Here is a 21,631-nt window from a genome sequence, read left to right as displayed (position 1 = left end):
CTTGTTATATTTTATATATGAAAGTAAATTTTTACCTATTTATTTTTGTTTTGGTTGTTACAAATTATCCAGTTTGCTTAGAGAAAAAAAATATATTTTTTGGACCCTTAGCAGAGATAACAATATGCAGTATAAATGTACATTTTATCCAAATCTGATTTTTTTGGGGGGGCCAAGAATATATAGGAGCTAAATACTATAGATGTCTCATAACAAATTAAAAGATAATAACTATAAAATAACTTGTGTAATGTCATCAGAAATAGGAATTTCGGGACCTGTGGGATTCACACAATCGGGCGGCATCCAATTAGCCCCAAACATTATTGGGGTGCTAATGGATCCCCCAAGGCTATCCAATTATGCCCCGAAGATCGGCCTAATGCCGGCACTTATCAGGGATTTTTTTTTTCTGGCCTGATGTGTTTTTTTGCCAGCACAATGGTGAAACACATTGGTCCGTGAACTTATCATGGATCCTATGTGTTTTCTGGGTATTTATCCTATTTGTTCGCCCGAAACAAATAGGATAGGGTGAACAAAATTGTAATAAAAAAAAAATGGGGATTATTGGCAAAAAAAATTCCTGTTTTTCACTCCCGAAAAAATATTGGGGCTATTTGGATACCGCTCTTAGTATTGCAATATAATATGATGTGGCTTTTAAAAATCCCAAATAATTTAAATATTGCCTCAACCACAAGAGGAGTACAGACAAAATAAATTACCTTTGCACATTATTGACTGTAGAACAAAGCATTGCTAACATATATAAACCAGGTTCAGGTATTCAGATATGGCATTAAATAATTTTTTTTCTTTCTAACTTTCATCTGCTTAGTCTTAAAGAAAAGAGTCTAGTATAATAGGCATTTTATTCTACCCTTTATTGGGTATTATTAGGGCTTAGTACCTGGACTGGAAGGATTGTAAATGGTTTGTCAGACTAAAATATACACCGCTCAAACACTGCTGATATATAAATAATGCACCAATGCATTATCAATAAAATAATTAGCAACATTCTAAACAATGATTGGCTGCACTAGTTCGTTATCATTTGCAAGGTTCTATTAGTTGCAAAATCAACTGTGTTTTGATTTGCAGTTATTGTAGATGAGTGGGAGATGTTAGAGCTGGATTCATATGTGGTTTTCTTTGTCAAAACAATGATGTCAGCCTATTACCAGACATTCTGAACAATCTGCCCCAGGCCAGGACGTACTTACTTAGCCAATAGCCATAAGGTCGACCCTAACATCGTGGGCAGCCCTGACGTTCCAGGTGTAGACCTACATATACCTGGAGGAGCATGATGGGTCATTTTAGTGAACTAAGCCTCTTAACAATGAAATCTCTTGTTCGTTTGTTATTTAGTATGACGCACAGGAACACCACAGCCTCCTGGGAAAATATCGGCCCAGACACGTTGACTGTTTCCCTGCTTCACTAAAAGTTTCTGACTTCGGGCATTTGATTGGGGCAAAGAGCTTTTTACTACTGTATATTATTTCTAAGTCAGAAAATGCCACGGAGGAATGATTGAAGAGACATGACATTAATATGCCTCTAAAGTATAATGAAAAGGTAATAATTCGCCTCCGACCAATTCTAGCTTTCCATTCATAATCCCAGAAAAGATTGGATAAAATTATGTTGATACAGAACCAAGCTGAACATTAGCCAAAGGGAAAGAGGCATGCAGAGAGGCAAAATACTAAAGTTTATTTCATTCAAGGATGCAGGAGATAAATCTTGCATTAGCCGAGATTGATTTTAGAACGGCACAAAGCCTGGGAACGAATAGGAGGCAGAAGGGAATATCTGAGCTGTGAAGATTACACTAGAAGGAAGCTGTGAAAATGGGGACTGCGCTGCCCGCCGAGTTTACATTGCTGCTTAATGCGTAGGCCAGATAAATTGAAGGGGTGCTGTGCAAATTGCTAAAGGTGTACACGGAAAGGAAATGAGTGAAATGAGAGCGATCGAAAACGTATATACAGTATAATCTCTGAATTAATTCAGTGGGTCTCAAGCCAAGTACGTAGGTAAATACGTATCCAATAAAGATCTATCTCTGCAAATGTTTAATACAGAAGAAAAAAATAAATCAAGACTATCTATACTGTACTGTATGTAAAAACAATGAAGGCAATGATTTAAAATGACAGGTTAAGATTTGCACTGTTTAAATATTTTCAACCCATTTGATAACCTAGACCTCAGTTACTATAATAGTAATATTTTGTAAATAAAAACATAAGTCTTTCTACCTAGACACAGTAAAGAGTTAAGTTGAGATACATAGATAGAAGTTTCATTCTAGCCCCGACCCACCCAGGAATTCCAGTAAATGGTTATTGCCCGTGGCTTGCCTAAAACCTGTTTTTTTTTTTCCTCCCAGACAAATCCAGTCATAACACATTCACTGCAATAGCAATAGCAATGAAAGATAAGGTACAAGGCAGCATTCCCCATTCTCTGTCTGTCCATATATCCCACACATCCATAGCTTTGGTCAGTAATAAGAGAGCAATTTAGGCTTCCATGTTCCCAGCGATTTATGGGGATTCAGTGTTGGCTGCATTTCCTTTATTCACATAGAAAGGGCGTTGCTGGGTCTGTGGGAAACATAACATAAATGTTAGTTACTATCATTGTTCTATGTATTCTAAGGATGAAGATATATCTAAATGCATGTATTATAAGCTAGAGATGAGCAGGTCGGTTTTACTCGGTTCTTTTCACCAACTTATCACAAGTTCAGAACTTACATATTGGCTTTCCAAAACAGGTGAGAGCCAGTAAGATGGTGTTATCGGATCCGAACGTAACCAAGTCAAAACTGAGCCGCTCATCTCTATTTATAGCTTGGAAATTCAGATAAGAGATCATCATGCTATAACAGATCCTGTGGAATGTGGCCACTAGACCATTGATGATAAGTCCAACTCTACAATGATTCATGCTAGATAAGGTACAGTAAGAGGTTTATGTATCAAGCAGTGAAAAGCGTGGAGAGGTGGACCAGAGGAGAAGTTGCCCATAGCAACCAATTGGCTCCTACCTCTGGTTTTATAGACTGTACTTGATAAATGCTACTCCAAAGCTGATTGGTTGCCATGGGCAACTTCTCCACTGGTCCACTTCTCCACACTTTTCACTGCTTGATACAAAACCCCAATATTTATAATACAGACTTTTTTTGGCTCTTTTACTCACTCCACAAACTGGACTTATCTTGTAATATAAATTGTATTCAATTTATCTTATAAAACTTACATGTTTTATTATTTATTGAACAAAGTAACTAAGCTGCAAACAATAGCCATTGGTTAATTCTAGTTTTAGCTATTGCTAATATTCTATTTATATTAAATGTTATGCGGTCTCTCATTGCCATAAAACCTACATGTTATTTCTTTGTGTCTGATATATAGGAAGAAACAACAATGTTGTGTAAAATGAGACAGTGCCTGATTCAGAGGTGCGCGCCAATCGCGTTACGGCTGCGTCTTTTTGTATGCAGCGGTACTGAGAATTCATGCTAATGCCGCAGAGACATTTGTATAACCACCCCAAATGCCTCCCCCCTCCCCGCTACCTCCATAAGCCATACTTACCTACTCTCCCAGTAGCTGCAGCTCCCGAATTTTCTGGTGGCCTCCCCGCAACCTGGAAGAGTATCCAGATCTCCCACATCCCACCTACTTCCTAGTGAAGTGGGCAGGATGGGGAGATAATTGCCAGGAACCGCGGCATAATTGCCAGGATTTGTGTCTACATATGGAGGGTCGTGGGGCTAAATGACATGAAAAACGTACTTTAGCCCCATCTCCTTAGCGGTCCCACGATTTGTGCCAATTTGCCATGATGGTGCGGGGCATAACTACATACGAACCCGGTCTGCCCCCCCCCCCCCCCCCCCGATGAGTCCAGCTATTTCTCCTCTCCAGGCATCTCCCAGAGATGAGATATTAAAAGTAGACAAGTATATCATAAACGCACACTGACTGTCAATCACTTTGCGTCCCAATAGTCACTATGGCTTCCATAGGTAACTTATGGTGATGCATGCGCTGTACAAAAACCATCGGCCAACTGTGCAAACAACAGCATAGCATGCACCTCTAAATCAGGCCCACAGTGACTACTCTTTTACAAAAATAAATAACTAAAGTGATTTCTTAATTAATCTTTATTTTGAAACCAATTAACTTATTTGCACAAAAAAATGTAAAATGAAATTCATTGCTGATACCTGCAATAACAAAATATTCTTTATAAAGTGATTTTCATAGTTTGACGTTTCCTATATAGCCAATCTGAAATGTTTCATATAATTGTCATATGCAATGTATTATACATGGATGGCTATGTCAATCTCACAGCATTGTCATGGTAACAGGCTGGAATGTTAATCATATACAGACAAAATTGAGAAGACAGCTGGAGGCCGTAGGATCGGTAATTAGAGACCGAGGGAGAGGTGTAGATACAACCCTCTGAGATGGGCACTGATTACATAGAATTTTTTTTATTTGGGTAAGCTAAAAAGATACAGTTTAATCATTTGGTGACATTGTAATGATCATTATTATTGTTATATAATAATTAATCAATACGTTATCTATAATTCTTGAGGGCTCCCATTGCTGGCACTATGGGAAAGCTACTTTTTATACAATGCAAAACAGACAGATGTAAATGTGTGGGCAAGCCACACATATACATTTTATTTTATCAATATTTTAAAATACACCAATACGGATGGTGTTTGAAAAGCATCTGAAATGGTGTCCTATACAATATGATCTACATATAATACAATACATTGTCACCTTTCCCTTTCCTTAAATAAAAACGTAGAATATTGATACAAAAATATATAATCAGACTGTCTTTTGTCTTTTTCCCCTTTTCCTCGAAACCCTTGAAAGTGATTCCCCTGCTAGTGTCACATGAGCATATTATAATGTTTCTATCTTCCAGCCAGAAGAGTGCTCAATTTACCATAGAGGTGTTTGTAGTAACTGTAAATGGGTTTCTTTGTCACACAGGAACCACTTTACAACACTTTAAAAAGTTTAAAAAAAAATCTTATCTAAAGCAATCTTGGGCATTCGATGGTGATTTTAATTTCATGTAAATAATAAATGCATAGTAACATAACATCCCTGCCTAATCTCAGTAGACAGAACTCACCAGCAGACTCTGCTTTGAAGATTTCCAGGTTTGTGGCAAAGCTTTTGCTGGCTGGTGTCTCGTCATCATTGGATACACTATAAAGCATTATTAAAAAAAAAAAAAGAAGTTTGTTACAGTAATAGAAAAAGTAAACAATCGGATTATTATATACCCAGAGAAGAGAACCAGCTAGATGAGTCGGTCCAATATGATCCACAAGTTTGTGGCTTGGCAAGTTATGAATAATTCAGCAACATAGATGAGTGTAATAAAGTGGCGTCTCCCATATTAGAAAATGCTAGAGATTTGGCTCTAAAAGAAATGTAGGCATCAATCTTTGCATTCCCCTGCCCATTGTCTATTGACATTTGTCAGTTATATTAACATAAACGTCAGGAGTCCAACCAAGGGCAGCTTGAGAGAGGAAAATATCCATGTGCAGCCTCCATGCAGGACCCTTCTTCTCCATCCTTCACAGGTGCGAGTAGCCTTTGGCACTACTGCAGATGTGGAGGTCTCCGGAAACATGGCGCCCATGCCATTTTCCTGGTGATTTCTCCACTGCGTTTGCACAAATCTCCAGGAAAATAGTGCCCGTGCCATTTTCACAGTGATTTCTGCAGCGCCAATACAGGTCTCTGAAGAGGTAAGTATAATGTATGGGATCAGGATGTTCTGTGTCTGTCCCCCTGGTACACCCTCACCCATTATAGATACGCCACTGAGTCAAACTCAGATTTACCCTTTCTCAATTACCTTTAGTTTTAAGATATTTTCCCCCTTATGTGCTGGTTACTACTATGGCCTTAATTCACCCCTATACTATATAATATAGAAAATAATATATCCCCCATACTATTTTGCCCAGATCTAGGCACCATACCAGCTGCACCCCTTACACCTATGGTAGTTACGCCCATGTATAGGATTTAGCGAAGAACCCTTATTGAATCAAATCTCCCTTGGCCATTGTGCGCAGTCAAACATTCTGGGGGAGAGGCATCAAACCTTGGAGAGAGATAGGGTGGAGAAGTGGCCCATAGCATCCAATCAGTATGGTTAGGGGTTAGGGTTAGGCACTAGGGGGAGGGTTAGAATTAGGCACTAAGGGGAGAGAGTTAGTTTTAGGGTGAAGGGAGGGGGAGGTTAGGTTTAGGCACTAGGGGGAGGTTAGGGTCAGGCACCAGGGAGGGAGGGTTAGAATACTGACCGACAAGCATTGGTATTCTAACCTTGTCAGGATGCAGGTGTCAGTTTCCTGACTGCCGGGATCTCGAGCGCTGGGATCCCATACCCATCCCCATCTCCCCTTCTATTATACAGCCTGTATGCATGTGCAGGCTGACTACCTGAGCAGGCTAAGTAACTTTGCGAGGATTTGTGTTACATGAATGAATTATGAAATAGGACACAGATGCTCCCTTTATCATCAATTTCAGTTTGTAAAAACAAGTGTTCACAGACATGGCGAGATAGACAATTGACATAGTGAAGACAAGGGGCAAGGTAGAAAATGCTGCATAAGTGATCTTAATTCCAATGCATTGAAATGATCTCTCTGTAGGTCAAAACACTGGAGTATAGACCACTTATCTTGTCCTCAGAATTGTGCTCACAGTAACAATACCATGTGTGATACATACAGTAGAATAATGAAGTCAATTAAAAACGTACCGTTCATGTTAAATGGATTGCTTTCTGGCTGACTGGTGGTCTCTGTGGCTTGTATGCTGGATTGATATTGGAAGGATGGCATTTGGCTGGTGACTGGGATAAATGAAGAAAGCATTTCAATACATTTATGGCTAGAGGTGCAAAACAGGTCATTATGATTACATTGCAGCTGAACCAGAGAAAAAGGAAAAAAAATTATTTATTGTATGACATTTCAAATGAAAGAGGTGAAAGTAAAGGAGAAACACCAGGTGTGATTTTTCATGAAAGATTTTGGAACATCTTCTACCACCATAATAGTAACAGTTAGATAGGTTCAACATTAACCGCCATATGTGAGTAGTACATTATGCGGTCTTTAGCCAATCATAAAAATAAGCAGACTAGGATAACTAAAATTACTTTTTAGAAATGGACCTATGATCAGGATTTATTTATTATTTTATGGGATTAAAGCCATTGAGCTCTTAAATAAATTACAATACTCCCACTTACATACTAAGTAATAGGTTCTCAAACTCAGGGCCTGATTCAGACCCGGTCGCAAGCGCTGAGCGCTCGCAACCGGGTCGATGGTGGCCCAGAGCGCATGCGCACGACGGAGCCGGCTCCGTCGTGCACATGCGCGAGACCCGGATAGCAACGGGCAATCCGTCGCCCCGGGTCTCGCACCAAAGGGGGCGTGCTGTTGATGTTGAGTGACAGCACACCCCCTTTGGTGGGCAGGCCGGGGGGCTGGCTGCCCAAACGGAGGCGTTCCCATGAGAACGCCTACCGTTTGGGGCCGGCCCCACTGACATCACAAGTGATGTCAGTGGAGAGATTCCGGCTCTGTTAGAGCCGAAATCTCTCTGGGGCTTTGCGGCAACAAGACCCTACCACAAGGGTCTTGTTGCAAGCCCGATGGTCGCGATGGTCTTGACCATCGCGACCATCATCGTGGCCGCTCACTATAGCTGTGGGTGGTCACCCACAGCTATGCGAGCGGCCAGGAGGCCGTTCTAAAAAAAAAAAAAGACCGGCCCTGATTCAGAGCGAGCGCTCTGTCAGAGCGACTGGCTCTGAATCAGGCCCTCAGTCCTCAGGACCCCAAACAGTGCATGTTTTCCAGGTCTCCTCGCAGAATCACAAGTGAAATAATTTCTCCACCTGTGGATCTTTTAAAATGTGTCAGTGAGTAATGAATACACCTGTGCACCTGTTAGGTGACCTGGGAAATGTGACTTGTTTGGGGTCCTGAGGATACTGTAATAAGTCAAACAGGCAAAACTGAGTCTCTCCAGTGCCAGCCTTCCTCATGTATGCCAGCCCTTCCCATGGGTATGGGACTGGAGAGGGAGAAGGCCACTGCTCACATGGGCTGTTTAGAATTTTGGGCACACTAAAATGCACTACACATTCCCCCTTCTCCTCGCTGATCAAGAGGGAAGGTGAATTTGTTTATCTCAGAGTACTTACTGTACTAAACATTCATGTATTTAGAAAACGCTTAATGATAGCCCCCTCTGTTTCTGCTTTGCATGTTCATTTTTATTTGCAACAACCTGATGTGATGTTAAAAATGTATTTAACGTCTGATAAGCAACTCATCCCAGGTGACTGCAGCTGGAAAACGATGCTCAAAGTACAAGCAGAGTATTATCTCTCTGTGGAGACATGTTGGAACACGTGTTTTCTACAGGGTACATACCTCCGAGGTGAATTAATATGTCAGTTTTAATTTAAAAAATAATTATTCAACAGACAGATCAACACTGACGCAGACTGACACTGACAGACTGATACATGGACCACGCCTGGCATGAAGACTCACAACGACAGTGATTAGCGCACATAAAATTGTAATTACCTGGCTCCTATTTTACATATGTTATTAGCGATTAATTAATACAGGATTATAAACACTTCTATTTTTTAGGGAAACATAGCATCAATGGTAATCATGAGGCAATGGCACATCGATGTATGGAAGTTTGTTGAGCCTTTGTCACCTCAATAGAGTGTCTTTGATTTCAGCCATTAGAGACCTAGGACCTCATTCAAAGTCGGTCGTAGCGGCCGCACGGTCAGAAGGAAAAAGGGGCCGGATATGCAAATGATGCCCTCGCAAGTTGCGTCCTTAAGATCGGATCGTTAGCTGGCCGACCAAGGGGAGGATGCGGCCGTAAGACAGAAAATACGCCCCCTTCTCGTACGCATTACACGTCATGTCCGGGCATATAAGGATTAGTCGAGACCATCGGGAACCATCCGAACTGGTCGTAGAGCATAAGGTTGACCATACCCTCTCTTAAGCACTACGATCAGGTCAGTGTACAGACCACCCATGTCACGTGTGCCATTACACTACTTTGTTAATTATGCACTCCCATAAAACGCCATTCGCATAATTAGGCACGCCTGCGTTCGGATCTCCACTCCCCCGTTTTCAAGCACCTTCCCCTGTTACCACCCACAAACGCCTCAATCTGTCACTCAAACTACCGACCTGGCTGTGTTCAAGGAGAGAGAAATTTCTGACAGTAGCAGCTAGTTTGCGCACGCGCATTGCGAACTTTACGCATGCGCAGTTTAGCGAACATCGGTGGCGTACGACCGTGCGGCCGCTACGACCGACTCTGAATGAGGTCCCTTATCCCATGGGCTGAGTGAAAAGCAGCATGGGGGTTTTCTGACTATTTTACAGTATTTATCAGTATTCCCTTTTTAAAGAGTGACAGCTTTTGGAGGAAGTAACGAGGGGCGGTTAGAAAAACGTAGGCGTGTCTGACCGTTTAAATGACGTATCACGGGCATGCATAAATTAGCCACTGTTATCTCCTTCACAGCATGAGAGCTCTCTGCGTGTCAGGAGAGACGCTATGTTTGCAGCTGGTCAGCCGTGACTTTCATGCTGCGTGACTGCCCGATGTGTGTCAATGTTACAGATGTTTATCCTGTCGCACATCATCGGAAGGATATGAGAAGGCAGCAGCGGCGTCCCTATGCTGGGTTATGCTTTGGAAAGCATTAGCATAATCTAGCAACTGCGATCCGTGAGAGATCGCAGTTGCGATTGCATTAGCGTAAATCTCAGAATCAGGCCACGTGTTTGATGTCAGAAAAGTCGGAAATGGCACTTTGTAAATGCTAGTGTGTTTAAACTGTGGGCCTGATTCAGAGCCGGGCGCTCTGACCAGAGCGCTCGCTCTGAATCAGGGCCCTCCTACCTAGACTTGGAGCGGCCTCTTGGACGCTCGCATAGCTGTGGGTTACCACCCACAGCTTATGCGAGCGTCCATGATGATGGTCGCGATGGTGAAGACTATCGTGACCATCGGGCTTGCGACGAGACCCTGCGGTAGGGTCTCGTTGCCGCAAGCCTTGGAGTGATTTTGGCTCCGTCTGGGCAGCCACGCCCCGGCACGCCCACCAAAGGGGGTGTGCTGTCACTCACCAACGACAGCACGCCCCCTTTGGTGTGAGACTACCCTGTCGCTCGCCGGGTCTCGCGCATGCGCACGACGGAGCTCCCTCTGTCGTGCACATGCACATTCGGGTACCATCGACCCGCTTGCGAGCGTCCTGCGCTCGCGAGCGGGTCTGAATGAGACCCAGTATTCATTCATTGTGATATGAGAGTGGAAATTAGCTTTTCTAAAACCCTGGCTATTATCAGCTACATACAGTGACAAATTATAAGGCTCATTCTCTTATTCCCCCTGTGAAATCTCAATGCAGACAAGAATAAGGGCCCGATTCAGACTCGGACGCTAATCCGCGGAAGCACGCTCTGGCTGATAAACGTCCGTTTGCGCATGCGTTTGCGACAATATGCGCATGCGCGAGTCACTCAACTGAGCGCTAGTTTGAGTGACAGATAGTGCTGTTTTTGGGTGGTAACAGGGGAAGGTGCTTGTGAACGGGGGAGTGGTAGTGCGAATGCAGGCGTGTCTGGGCGTCTAAACATTGTTTTATGGGTGTGCATAATTAGCAAAGATGCGTCATTATACATGTCACTTGGTTGGATTTCAGCCTGCAGTGATCGTAGTGCTTGCGGCGGGGTAGGGTCTAACTCAAGCGCTGCGTGCAGCTCCGATGGCTCTTGATGGTTCTGATTAATCATATACTTTCCGGAGATGACATGTGTTAAAAAAGAAAACTTGGCGCCTTTATACCGGCGTGCGTTCACTCTGCCATCGATCTTTAAGACATAGAGGGCGTCCTTACACCAGACAGCGCGATCGCAGAATTTGCATACCGGGCCCCTTTTGGCTGCGAGAGAGCGCAGCTTAGCGTCCCAGTCTGAATTGCCCCCTAAATTCTTAAAGAGTTTATGAATTAAAGATTTCCTTCACAAACGCTAGTTGCAGAACATTATCTACAGAACAGAGGGCCTGATTCAGAGCTGGACGCTATTTGCGGACGCTCGTTCTAAAAAAGGGCCGGATATTTAAATTGAGCGCTCGCTCTTTGCAGTGTGTTGACGCCTCTATGTCTGAGCGAGCGTCCGAAAAATCAGCTCGCTATTTTGTAAAGACGCCCCTTTGCCGTTCACATCACACGTCCTCTCCGGTACTTATTAGATTAATCGGGTACATCGAAAGGCATCTGAACTGCTCGCAGTGGTTGTGGTAGGATTTTCTTACCGCTATCACTGAGAGCAGTTCAGGCTAAAAGACAACCAAGTGACGTGGTCAATGACGCTCCTTTACTAATTATGCACTCCCATTAAACGCCTGCGTTCGGATCTCCACCTTCCCCTGTTACCACCCAAACGGTACATTCTGTCAATAAAATTAGCAGCCCCTCGCTGTTTTATGAGCGCACGATTTCCGACCACAATGACTGTTTTGCGTATGCGCATTATGACCCATACGCATGCGCAGTTGTGCGAACATCGCTCAGAGCGAACGAGTGGCCGCTTACGAGCGGCTCTGAATCAGGCCCAGAGACAGCCTCACTGAGGAGGAGATACCGATTACACGTTAGAGAAGAACTTAGGTAGAGGTGGGCAATAAGCTCCCCACTCCCAGATGTTGTAAAACTACACATCCCAGAATGCCCTGCCACAGTTTTGCTATAAGGCCATGCTAAAAATGTTGCAATGCATGCTGGGATTTGTAGTTCAACAACAGCTGGAGGTCAACTTATTGCCCACCCCGAGCATGCTAGGAAGCGTGTGTAGTGATCACAATATGAGGCACCCCAGTAGATTATGGCCACTCTGATTTATACAATCGATAACACTAGCAGTTATTGAAATTAGCACCAGAACCAGCAGGAATACCTTTCTGAGAAAAGTTCGATGCTGAATAGCTGGAAGTGTCCTCTTGGGTCTGGAGGGGAGGAGAGTCCCACGACCTGTAAGATCCTATAAGAAGAGGTGCTCACTTTTGAGAATTAATCTACAGACAAAAGCTACTCTTATTTAATTAATAGCTCCACAGGACTTCATTTCATTAAGATTTGGGACACTAATATATATTTAAATATGAACTACATGAGGATTTACATTCAATATTACGTGTACATAAATTGCGGATATCTACATATATATATATATACTGTATATTGTACACGATTTTTATGTACAGCATTTTATTGTTGCTCAATTTTTTTTTATCATCGGAAATTTAAATGACCAAATCCAAAAGTTAAAGAGGATTTAGTACTATGCTGTATGATCGAGAAGAAAGGTTAGTACAGACTAGTATACATTAGACGCTAGTTAATTATGAACAATTAAAACAGATCCAGTTATGAGTTCACTGGACCAAGCGATACAAGTGTAACAGATAATTACAGCATGCAGTTGTTATTGTGTGAATTGAGCAATGCACAATATAAAGCACAGACAATACGCACAAAAATACAAAAATCTAAGTATTAGGACATGTATTTACTGCAAATAAAAATTATTTGTATCTTAAAAAAAAAACACATTAACAATACTGAATTTTTACCATGCCCAGAGCACACTGATGTATGTATCTAAAAAATGCTCCTAAATTGACTTGACAAAGCACTGAGGGCCTGATTCACCACAGGACGCAATATTGCGTACGCGCGCAGTTCAACTGCGATAGTATGCTAATCCATTGTGATCGCAATGCAAACTCAGCGCTACATAAGGACGCCCACTTTACCATACATACATCTGTAATACTTAGCAGAATAGCAAAACCATCGGTACAATCAAGTACCATCGTACCTCACACACACTTGCACAAGCTCTGACCTTACTCAGAAATTACTAACAACCACGCACGCTATGAGACCTCAGACTGCGTATGGCATCGCAGTGGCTAATTTATGCACGCCCCTGCAACGGCGTACGAACGCACTGGCATGCCTACATTTCCCCGACCACCCCCCACCACCACGCGCACTGCAATGCGTACACAGTACGCATCAATTGGCCGATTGTGTACGTAATCGCAGTTGCGTACAGTAGTGAATCAAGCCCTGAGACTCCTTTGTGAAGCCCTACTTGTACATGACTCTTACTATAAGTTCTAGAAGTAAAGTTATGCCTAAAATAGACCTCTTTGTGTTTTTTTTTGCCCCCAACCGCCCCTCATTACATAATGGCTTTCAGTATTCATGATTTTGGTACTTGTGTACTTTATGGACTCATTGCAGAGAGAACCCAAGTGTCCTATACTCATTATTATTATCAATCATGGTAATGTCTAAATCCCCTTCACGGAGAGGACCCTGACGTCATCAGCCAGTGTCCAGCATCGTTCCCTACCATCCAAGTGGGCATAGAGGTGGAACATAACCTTGTGGTGAGCGTAGTGAGCCCGCGAGGGGACAACTTTCTTCATTAGGTGGGGACAACTTTCGGTACTTGTGTACGTAAAGTACACCAGTACCATTTAAAACATTCATTGGGTTCTCTTTGCTATGAGCCCATTGAGTACACAAGTATCATGATTTTTTTTGTTTCATTTTATTTGAAGTTTTATAGTTGTTCAAGACATTTATTTCAGATTGAGTAATGAGTGTGGCAAGTCTTGGAGCTAATCTGAAGCTGCCTGCATAATAGGGAAGCCCAATGAAGTGGTCTTGATGTAAATGATGTCCTACATGTAAAGGCAACTCATGACACTTAAAAGTACACAGTAAAAAAAATAACAGGAGCTCTAAAATACACCTTGTAGTCAGTCATTATACCTTTGTTTCCATAGATGCTGTTTAGGCTTGAGGCAGGGTTGTCAGCTAAAGAACGCACAGGAGTGGACTGGTAAGACTGCCGACTACCTGATGGAGAAAATACAGATTAGTTTTTGTCAGTGTGGAAATTACAATTATTCCCCAACCAGCAAAATTAAAGAACTGAAGGTGCCCACACACATAGCGATTTTTTTTCCCGATCTCACCAATTCCGACACATTGGAACGACAGATCGGGTAAAAAATGCCCAAATCGTGAGTCCCCACTCACGATCACCATGCGATGCATGCCCCCGCAGGTCGCACATCGCATCGTCAGACCTGCCATGCAGTACGGCAGATCTGACAATCTAGGACACAATACACGATAGAAAAGTCTGGCTGCAGGAGATCGTATGACGATTGGACAGCATATCGTGTGCATATCGTGTGCCGAACGTGTGCTGAGCTGCCGGGGATAATTTCAAGGGAAATCGGACACATCGTTGGATCGTAAGTATACCGCTATCGCTATGTGTGTGGGCACCTTAAGATATATGCATAAATGATTTATTTGTCTCAGATCACTTTTTTTTAAATATCCATTATAAGTTTTAATGTCAGCAGTTAATCTTCCTGAAGAGGATGACATTTTCTCAACCACTAACTCAATAATATACTAATATTTATGAGATTACCCTTTAAATGACAATGACAAATTATTTCAAGAAGATCTATCATGGTAATTAAACAAAAATCAATTTTATCTAGTCTTTAGTTAGCATATTTAATAATGGATGGACGGATGGATATACAGACAGACAGATAGATAGACATAAATGTTTTTCAATTATTGCACAAAAGGTAGCTACCATTCTACAGTATATAATAAGTGTGTGTGTTTGTCCTTTATGCACAGCCAGAGTTTTGTACCTAGCTCCATCAAGTTTGGCATGGTGGTGTAGTTTGAGCATGATTAGCCTATCAGCTATGTTTGAAGTTTGTCAAGACCATGGAAATCTACAAGGTGGCCACCAAGTAGACAGTGGAAACTATGATTTGAAATTTTGGTCTAGGCACGTTCTCTCAGGATGTCTTCCAGTGCCTAAAACTACACTGATCTGAAGGTACAGGCTGATATGTACCAGTGGAGGGCAGGCAGAGCTCCAATGGAAGAGCAGTGAGTCAGAGGATCAACTGTCACACTGCACCTGCACTGACAGTTACTCATTTCCTCCAAGCATATTTTCATATACCATGGTCTCCAATGTTGGTCTGCAAAGATTTCTGCTTGGCAATGAGTTCTGTTCTACACTGATTTCTGTTCTGCAGTGATTTCTGTTCTGCACTGATAAATAAAGGTTGCTGATGGACTTCAAGGTCCAGTCTTCCACACGAGCAACGTCGGGTATCCCAGCTAGTGTAATATAAATATACAAATATTTAGCTGATATACTGCTAAACTCTCACATTTTCTAAACTCTCACCCTATTACATTTGGCCCAAGAGCACTGTTAACCACAAGATGCTGCTAAAGGTTGTAATATTTGCATAGTTCTGGCCTTCTAATTATAATACCTTACCATGACCTCTGCTTGTGTCATACATGAGCCTCTTAAAGAATCCATGTGACCGTAAATGCTAATTATAGTAGTCAGAGACAGCTAACATAGACTGCACTTGCATATACTGCATTTCAACATGACCTATGACCTATGCCAGAGGTCTCTGGTAGCTGTGCCCGTCATTACTGTAATGAGGAGGGGTCACCATGGCCCTAGAAGAGCTTATACTGTATATCTATGAAAATGATACACAAGCAGAGTTAACTATCATTTTAAATGTGAATGTTGTTTTTCCTGTCAATATTTTTGAAAGACGTTTCTTTAATTCTTTTATATTTTCTAGCAAAGTAATTAGATCGGGGCTGTGGGGAGTAACAATTTTGTTAGAGGGAGCGCTCAATGAAAGTCTCTCATTAGTCTGTAAAGCTCTAGATAAACAAGAGCAGGTTCTGGGTCTTTTTTTTATAAAAACACAAATTAAATTACTTCTATTGAAATAGAATGAAGTCTCGATTATGTGCAAGCAGAGAATAAAAAGTGTATTTTCATCCTGCAATTAGGCATGCAGTGCTATGAAAATATAAGAGTGTTAGGTTTTAGTAATGGAGTTGCAAAGGTACCTTGTGCTAACATATATTGTGTATAATCAGCAATTGTCTAGTGAAAACAAGTGTTCCGAACCAAAGCTGTAATTTGCACATTATATCATGGCAAATGGTTTTGGCAGCAAAACAATTGTCAATCTATCATATTATGGCTTGGGGATGGTTTATTAACAAAACTGGCTGCCATATGCTTACAGTATTTTAAATGGTGTCCAATCAACTGTAATTTTTAACAACATATAATTTAATTTCCATCATGTAAAATAACATTTCTATTTTCTACATACAAATTCGAATTATACATTCATTGCTATATTCATTGGTTATTATTTAGGAAGTGGCGACTTTCGTAAACCGCCACTTCATGGCGGGATGTAGGTGTATATTTAAAATGTTACTCGCAGATAGTGTAAAGCCTGGCGTGCTTTACCCTAACTGCAAGCGCTGTTTTACATTTTCACCTCCAACCTGCCTGGAAACGGTGGCTTACAAAAGCCGCTGCTTTGTAAATAGAGCCCATTGTGTTTTGTATACATTTGTTTCTTGAACATAACCAGCTAATCTTCATCATAACACATAACGCTTCCAATCACCTCTCTTCTACGTTTACACCAGACAGTAGTAAAATACTGTAGAGGGGAAATGTTACTAAAAAGATCATCAGAAAAAAATATCTGTATCTAAAGCTTGCCACAGGTACAAATCCTGGCACACGAATATCTGGGAACAGGGTCATTGACACACACACACAGGTGGCCAAAAGGGATGATTTTATATCCACATTATTATTATTATTATTTTTATTTAATTTTAATTTTTTGTTATTATATAATAATAAAAATAATAATAATAATAATAATAATAATAATAATAGTGTAAACTAAATAAGACCTTAAATTAAAAAAAATTGAAGCACCATGGGATGTGCTGGTTACCTTTCACATTGAAGAGAGAATTGAACCTTCCAAATGAATCATTTGGTTGACTCCAATCACTTGTGAGATCTTTCATCATGTATCTGTTTTCCACTAAAAGAGAAGTATAAAGATGTTTATCACACCAATTAGGACAAAGTTTTAACAATATCCAGCATTTAAAGAGCAAGTGAAGTTACTATTTAACATTGAAATATATATATATATCTATATATAATTATATATATCTATGTATATATCTATATATATACATATATATATATACAGAGAGAGAGAGAGAAGGAGAGAGAGGGCCTAATTCAGCAAGGAACGCAAGGGAGAAAACGCACGCCCTCTGCCAATGTTTTCGCACTGCGCATGCGTAAGTGAACTATCCAGTGCGATCGGGTAATAGTACGCAGGCTGCACGCAGTATGTACGCAGACCCTTCTGATATTGATTGAAGGGAAGTGCCTTTTGTGGGTGGTGACGGGGGGGTTGTTGGACGAATGCAGGTGTGCCTGTGCGTTGGGACGCCATTATAGTGGCATGCATAATTAAGGCAGTGCGGCGGCATATGACTCGATGCCCGCAGGAAGTGACCAAAATCCTTCACGATATCAGGTCAACCTCTATTGTGCGTATGGTTTCCATGGTTCTCGATGTTACCGATGTTTCCGCTGTCTTGCAGACTACTCAGGCTTTGAGTAAAGGGAAGTTGGCGGCATTGTGTAGTTCTGGGCATCTGCATCTTATGCTGCGGGTGACGTGCGTATGCATTGATTAGCATATACACGCAGCGGCCGAGTGTGTACGTGCGTGCGCACACTTGCGTTCCTTTTTGAATCAGGCACAGAGACAGAGAGAGAGACTGTGTATTATTGTGCTACAAAATATACATGAAACACTGGGCCTGATTCAGAGCCGCTCGTAAGCGGCCGCTCGTTCGCTCCGAGCGATGTCCGCGCATCTGCGCATTTGTATGGGTTGTAATACGCATGCGCAAACCAGTCATTGGGGTCGGAAATCGTGTGCTCGCAGAATAACGGATGCCTGCTAATTTGAGTGACAGAATGAGGCGTTTGTGGGTGGTAACAGGGGAAGGTGCTTGAAAACGGGGAGTGGAGATCCGAACGCAGGCGTGCCAAAAGGTCAAAACCGGCGTTTTAAGGGTGTGCATAATTAACAAAGCAGTGTCATCGACCACGTCACTTGGTTGTCTTTTAGCCTGAACTGCTCGCATGATTGCGGTAGGAAAATGCTACCACAAGAATAGCGAGCAGTTCAGACGCCGTTCGATGTCTCGATTAATCTAATAAATAGCGGAGATGACGTAGGATGCAAGCGGCCAGGGGGTGCTTTTTCAAAATAGCGAGCGCATGTTTCGTTCGCTCGTTCAGACATAGAGGCGTCAACAGACCGCAAAGAGCGAGCGCTTAATTTAAATATCCGGCCCCTTTTTCAGAACGACCGTCCGCAAATAGCGTCTGGCTCTGAATCAGGCCCTCTGTCACTAGAGTGTTTCTACCTAATGCAGTATGCCTGTCATGGTCTCTTCCGCTGCTGTGCAGCAGGCTGATATATTAGAAGGGGGCGCTCCTCTATCTAAAGCTGACAGTGACTGCTTAACAGACCTGCTTTAGAATTACGCAGTAATGGATTGGTGGATTTGTACACACGGAGAATCTAATTGCTCTGATGATTGAGCTGTCTATAGGGAGTAGAAAGATAATAATAACATAGTGGAACGTCATATTAACTCTGAACAATGTATTTTACCTTCATGCCACAGCCATATACCAATATAAGTGTGCAGTCATGCATAGAAGCAACCTTTATTTTTGTGCACTGGTTATGAAGTAAAAAAAAAAAATCCAGAGAACATGAAAGACTCTATCATTAATAAGCATTGCATTGTTGAACTAGATATTCTACAGCATGTGCTCTGCTCCTTAACCGGTCATAAGTGTCACTTTGCAGGGAATTTTATTTTTTGTTGCATATGTTATATAATATGACACTCTCCTGAGTGCCATAACTGTGAATGATTTAAAACATACACCCATTGTATACCCGTCCTTTAACTACCACAAGTAAAAGAAAGCAACCGTGATCTGGCATACAATATAAGGATGCTGTTTAGATGATGTGTTAAAACAATACTGTCTATTTATGAATCAGTACTTTCATCTAAAATGTAATGAGCTCATTTAGAATTGTTCCCATAACACCCCAGGTTATTAGGCTTGCTATAAAAAAAAACATGCTACTCCACCTTTGGCTTTTGTTCTGTAAAATATAATCGATTAAATCACCATGTCTTTGACACATAATGCTTTTTACACCTTGACGAAGAGTAACTATACTAACGTAAGGTCTAAATTCTCATAAGCTTACAAACATCCTTAACGAGGAACGTCAAGATCTGGAAGCTTTACACCCTCAGTGGGGCACTTAGGACGGGTTTTTGAGAACCGAGAAACCCTCCCGATAGACCTCACAGTGTAAGTAGTTTAGCCCCACCCCTCCCCTATACACTCACGAATTACGGCATTATGCAATGAGGGGAGGGGCTAATGATGTAAAGTGCTTGGCCCGCCTCCCTCAGTGACTTGCTGTTATGCCGGGTACACACTAGATGATATGTCATCCGATTGGACGACATATCAGACACATCGTTTAGTGACTACCCTTAATGTCACTGACGATGCGCGCTTCCACACGTCATCAGCTACATCGCTCGCTGGACCTGCATGCAGGTTTGACGGACAACATCATTAGCGAGGCGGCATGGCCTGCGCCGTCGCTGTTGACATTGGCAAGTGTGTATGCACTTCCCGATGCCGCCACTCTGCCGAGTGCCGTCGCTTACGAGGTCGATAAACTCTAGACATTGTCTTGTGTGTACCGGCCTGCGGAAATGTGTGTGTGTTATATGTAATATATATATGCCTGTGCTACAGATGTATCCTCACTCGAATTTGCTGCAGTTGTGCCAGTGGCGTAACTTCATCCCAGGTGCCCAGAGGCAAGATAAATGTTGGTGCTCTTCCCAAATTAAAATGTACCACCCCCCCAGCACCTATGCCAGCCCCAGCTGCCGCCCCCTATGCAGTTCCCCCATTAGTGGTTCCCCCATTAGTGGTCCCCCTGTGCAGTGCCCTCTGTAGAGGTCCCCCTATGCAGTGCCGCCTATGTAGTGCCCCCCAGTAATGGTCCCCCTATGCAGTACCTCCAGTAGTGGTCCCCCTTTGCAGTGCCCCAGTAGTAAGGGCCCCTGTAGTGCCCCCAGTAGTAAGCCCCCTGTAGTGCTCCCAGTAGTAAGCCCCCAGTAATGCCCCCTGTAGAAAGCCCCCAGTAATGCCCCCTGTAGTAAGCCCCCGTAATGCCTCCTGTAATGCCCCATGTAGTAAGCCCCCTGTAATGCCCCCTGTAGTAAGCCCCCGTAATACCCCCTATAGTAAGCTCCTTTTAATGTTCCCTGTAGTAAGCCCCCTGTAATGCCCCCTGTAGTAAGCCCCCGTAATGCCCCCTGTAGTGCTCCCAGTAATGCCCCCTGTAGTGAGCCACCAGTAATGCCCCCTGTAGTGAGCCACCAGTAATGCCCCCTGTAATGAGCCCCCAATAATGCCCCCTCAATATGAGATCCAAAGAGCTGTCACCAGAGCCGTAACTAGACTTTTTGGTGCCCTGTGCCAGAAAGAGCATTGGCCCCCCTCATTTTTCAAAGGGACATAATACACACAAAAAAGGGGAATGGCATGGGGAAGGGCCAGGGAAGTGATAGGAGAGGCCAGGAGATGCTGCGGATGAAATAAGAGGAAACTACAAGTAAGAATGATAATAAACAGAAATTTGGCAGGCCCAAACAGCACCCCCTGACCTGTGGTGCCCTGTGCGATGGCACTGGCCGCACTACCCTAGCAACAGCCCTGGCTGTCACTATCAGTGAAGCAAGCCATCATTAGGCTGAAAAATCAAAACAAACCCATCAGAGAGATAGCAAAAACATTAGGTGTGGCCAAATCAACTGTTTGGAACATTCTTAATAAGAAAGAACGCACCGGAGAGCTCAGCAACACCAAAAGACCCGGAAGACCACGGAAAACAACTGTGGTGGATGACAGAAGAATTATTTCCCTGGTGAAGAAAAACCCCTTCACAACAGTTGGCCAAATCAAGAACACTCTCCAGGAGGTAGGTGTATATGTGTCAAAGTCAACAATCAAGAGAAGACTTCACAAGAGTGAATATAGAGGGTTCATCACAAGATGTAAACCATTGGTGAGCCTCAAAAACAGGAAGACCAGATTAGAGTTTGCCATACAACATCTAAAAAAGCCATTACAGTTCTGGAACAACATCCTATGGACAGATGAGACAAAGATCAACTTGTACCAGAGTGATGGGAAGAGAAGAGTATGGAGAAGGAAAGCAAGTGCTCATGATCCAAACCATACCACCTCATCAGTGAAGCATGGTGGTGGTAGTGTCACGGCGTGAGCATGTATGGCTGCCAATGGAACTGGTTCCCTTGTATTTATTGA

The 21,631-nt window shown here is 42.6% G+C and overlaps 1 protein-coding gene across 2 annotated transcripts in view; it reads right to left on the bottom strand.

The window, feature by feature from the left end:
* Nucleotides 1-225: 225 nt before the first annotated feature.
* The window catches only part of TRIM29 (tripartite motif containing 29), a 70,148-nt gene continuing 48,742 nt past the window's right edge, over nucleotides 226-21,631 (bottom strand). The window contains exons 5-10 of one of the 2 annotated variants that reach the window (XM_088458755.1): nucleotides 17,106-17,198; nucleotides 14,023-14,109; nucleotides 12,131-12,214; nucleotides 6,862-6,954; nucleotides 5,206-5,282; nucleotides 226-2,621 (exon numbers count right to left, since the gene is read on the bottom strand). In XM_088458755.1, the coding sequence (XP_088314881.1) occupies nucleotides 2,562-2,621; nucleotides 5,206-5,282; nucleotides 6,862-6,954; nucleotides 12,131-12,214; nucleotides 14,023-14,109; nucleotides 17,106-17,198 (494 nt within the window). In that variant the 3' untranslated portion in view covers nucleotides 226-2,561. The remainder of the gene's footprint in view (nucleotides 2,622-5,205; nucleotides 5,283-6,861; nucleotides 6,955-12,130; nucleotides 12,215-14,022; nucleotides 14,110-17,105; nucleotides 17,199-21,631) is intronic. The other variant, XM_088458756.1, reaches the window with a different exon arrangement.

This window comes from Taudactylus pleione, unplaced genomic scaffold, assembly GCF_031769625.1.
Source record: "Taudactylus pleione unplaced genomic scaffold, aTauple2 ptg000848l, whole genome shotgun sequence".
In the NCBI taxonomy this organism is placed as follows: Eukaryota; Metazoa; Chordata; class Amphibia; order Anura; family Myobatrachidae; genus Taudactylus; species Taudactylus pleione.
The sequence above is the reverse complement of the archived record's forward strand: the minus strand, read 5'-3'. Positions and strand labels throughout refer to the sequence as shown.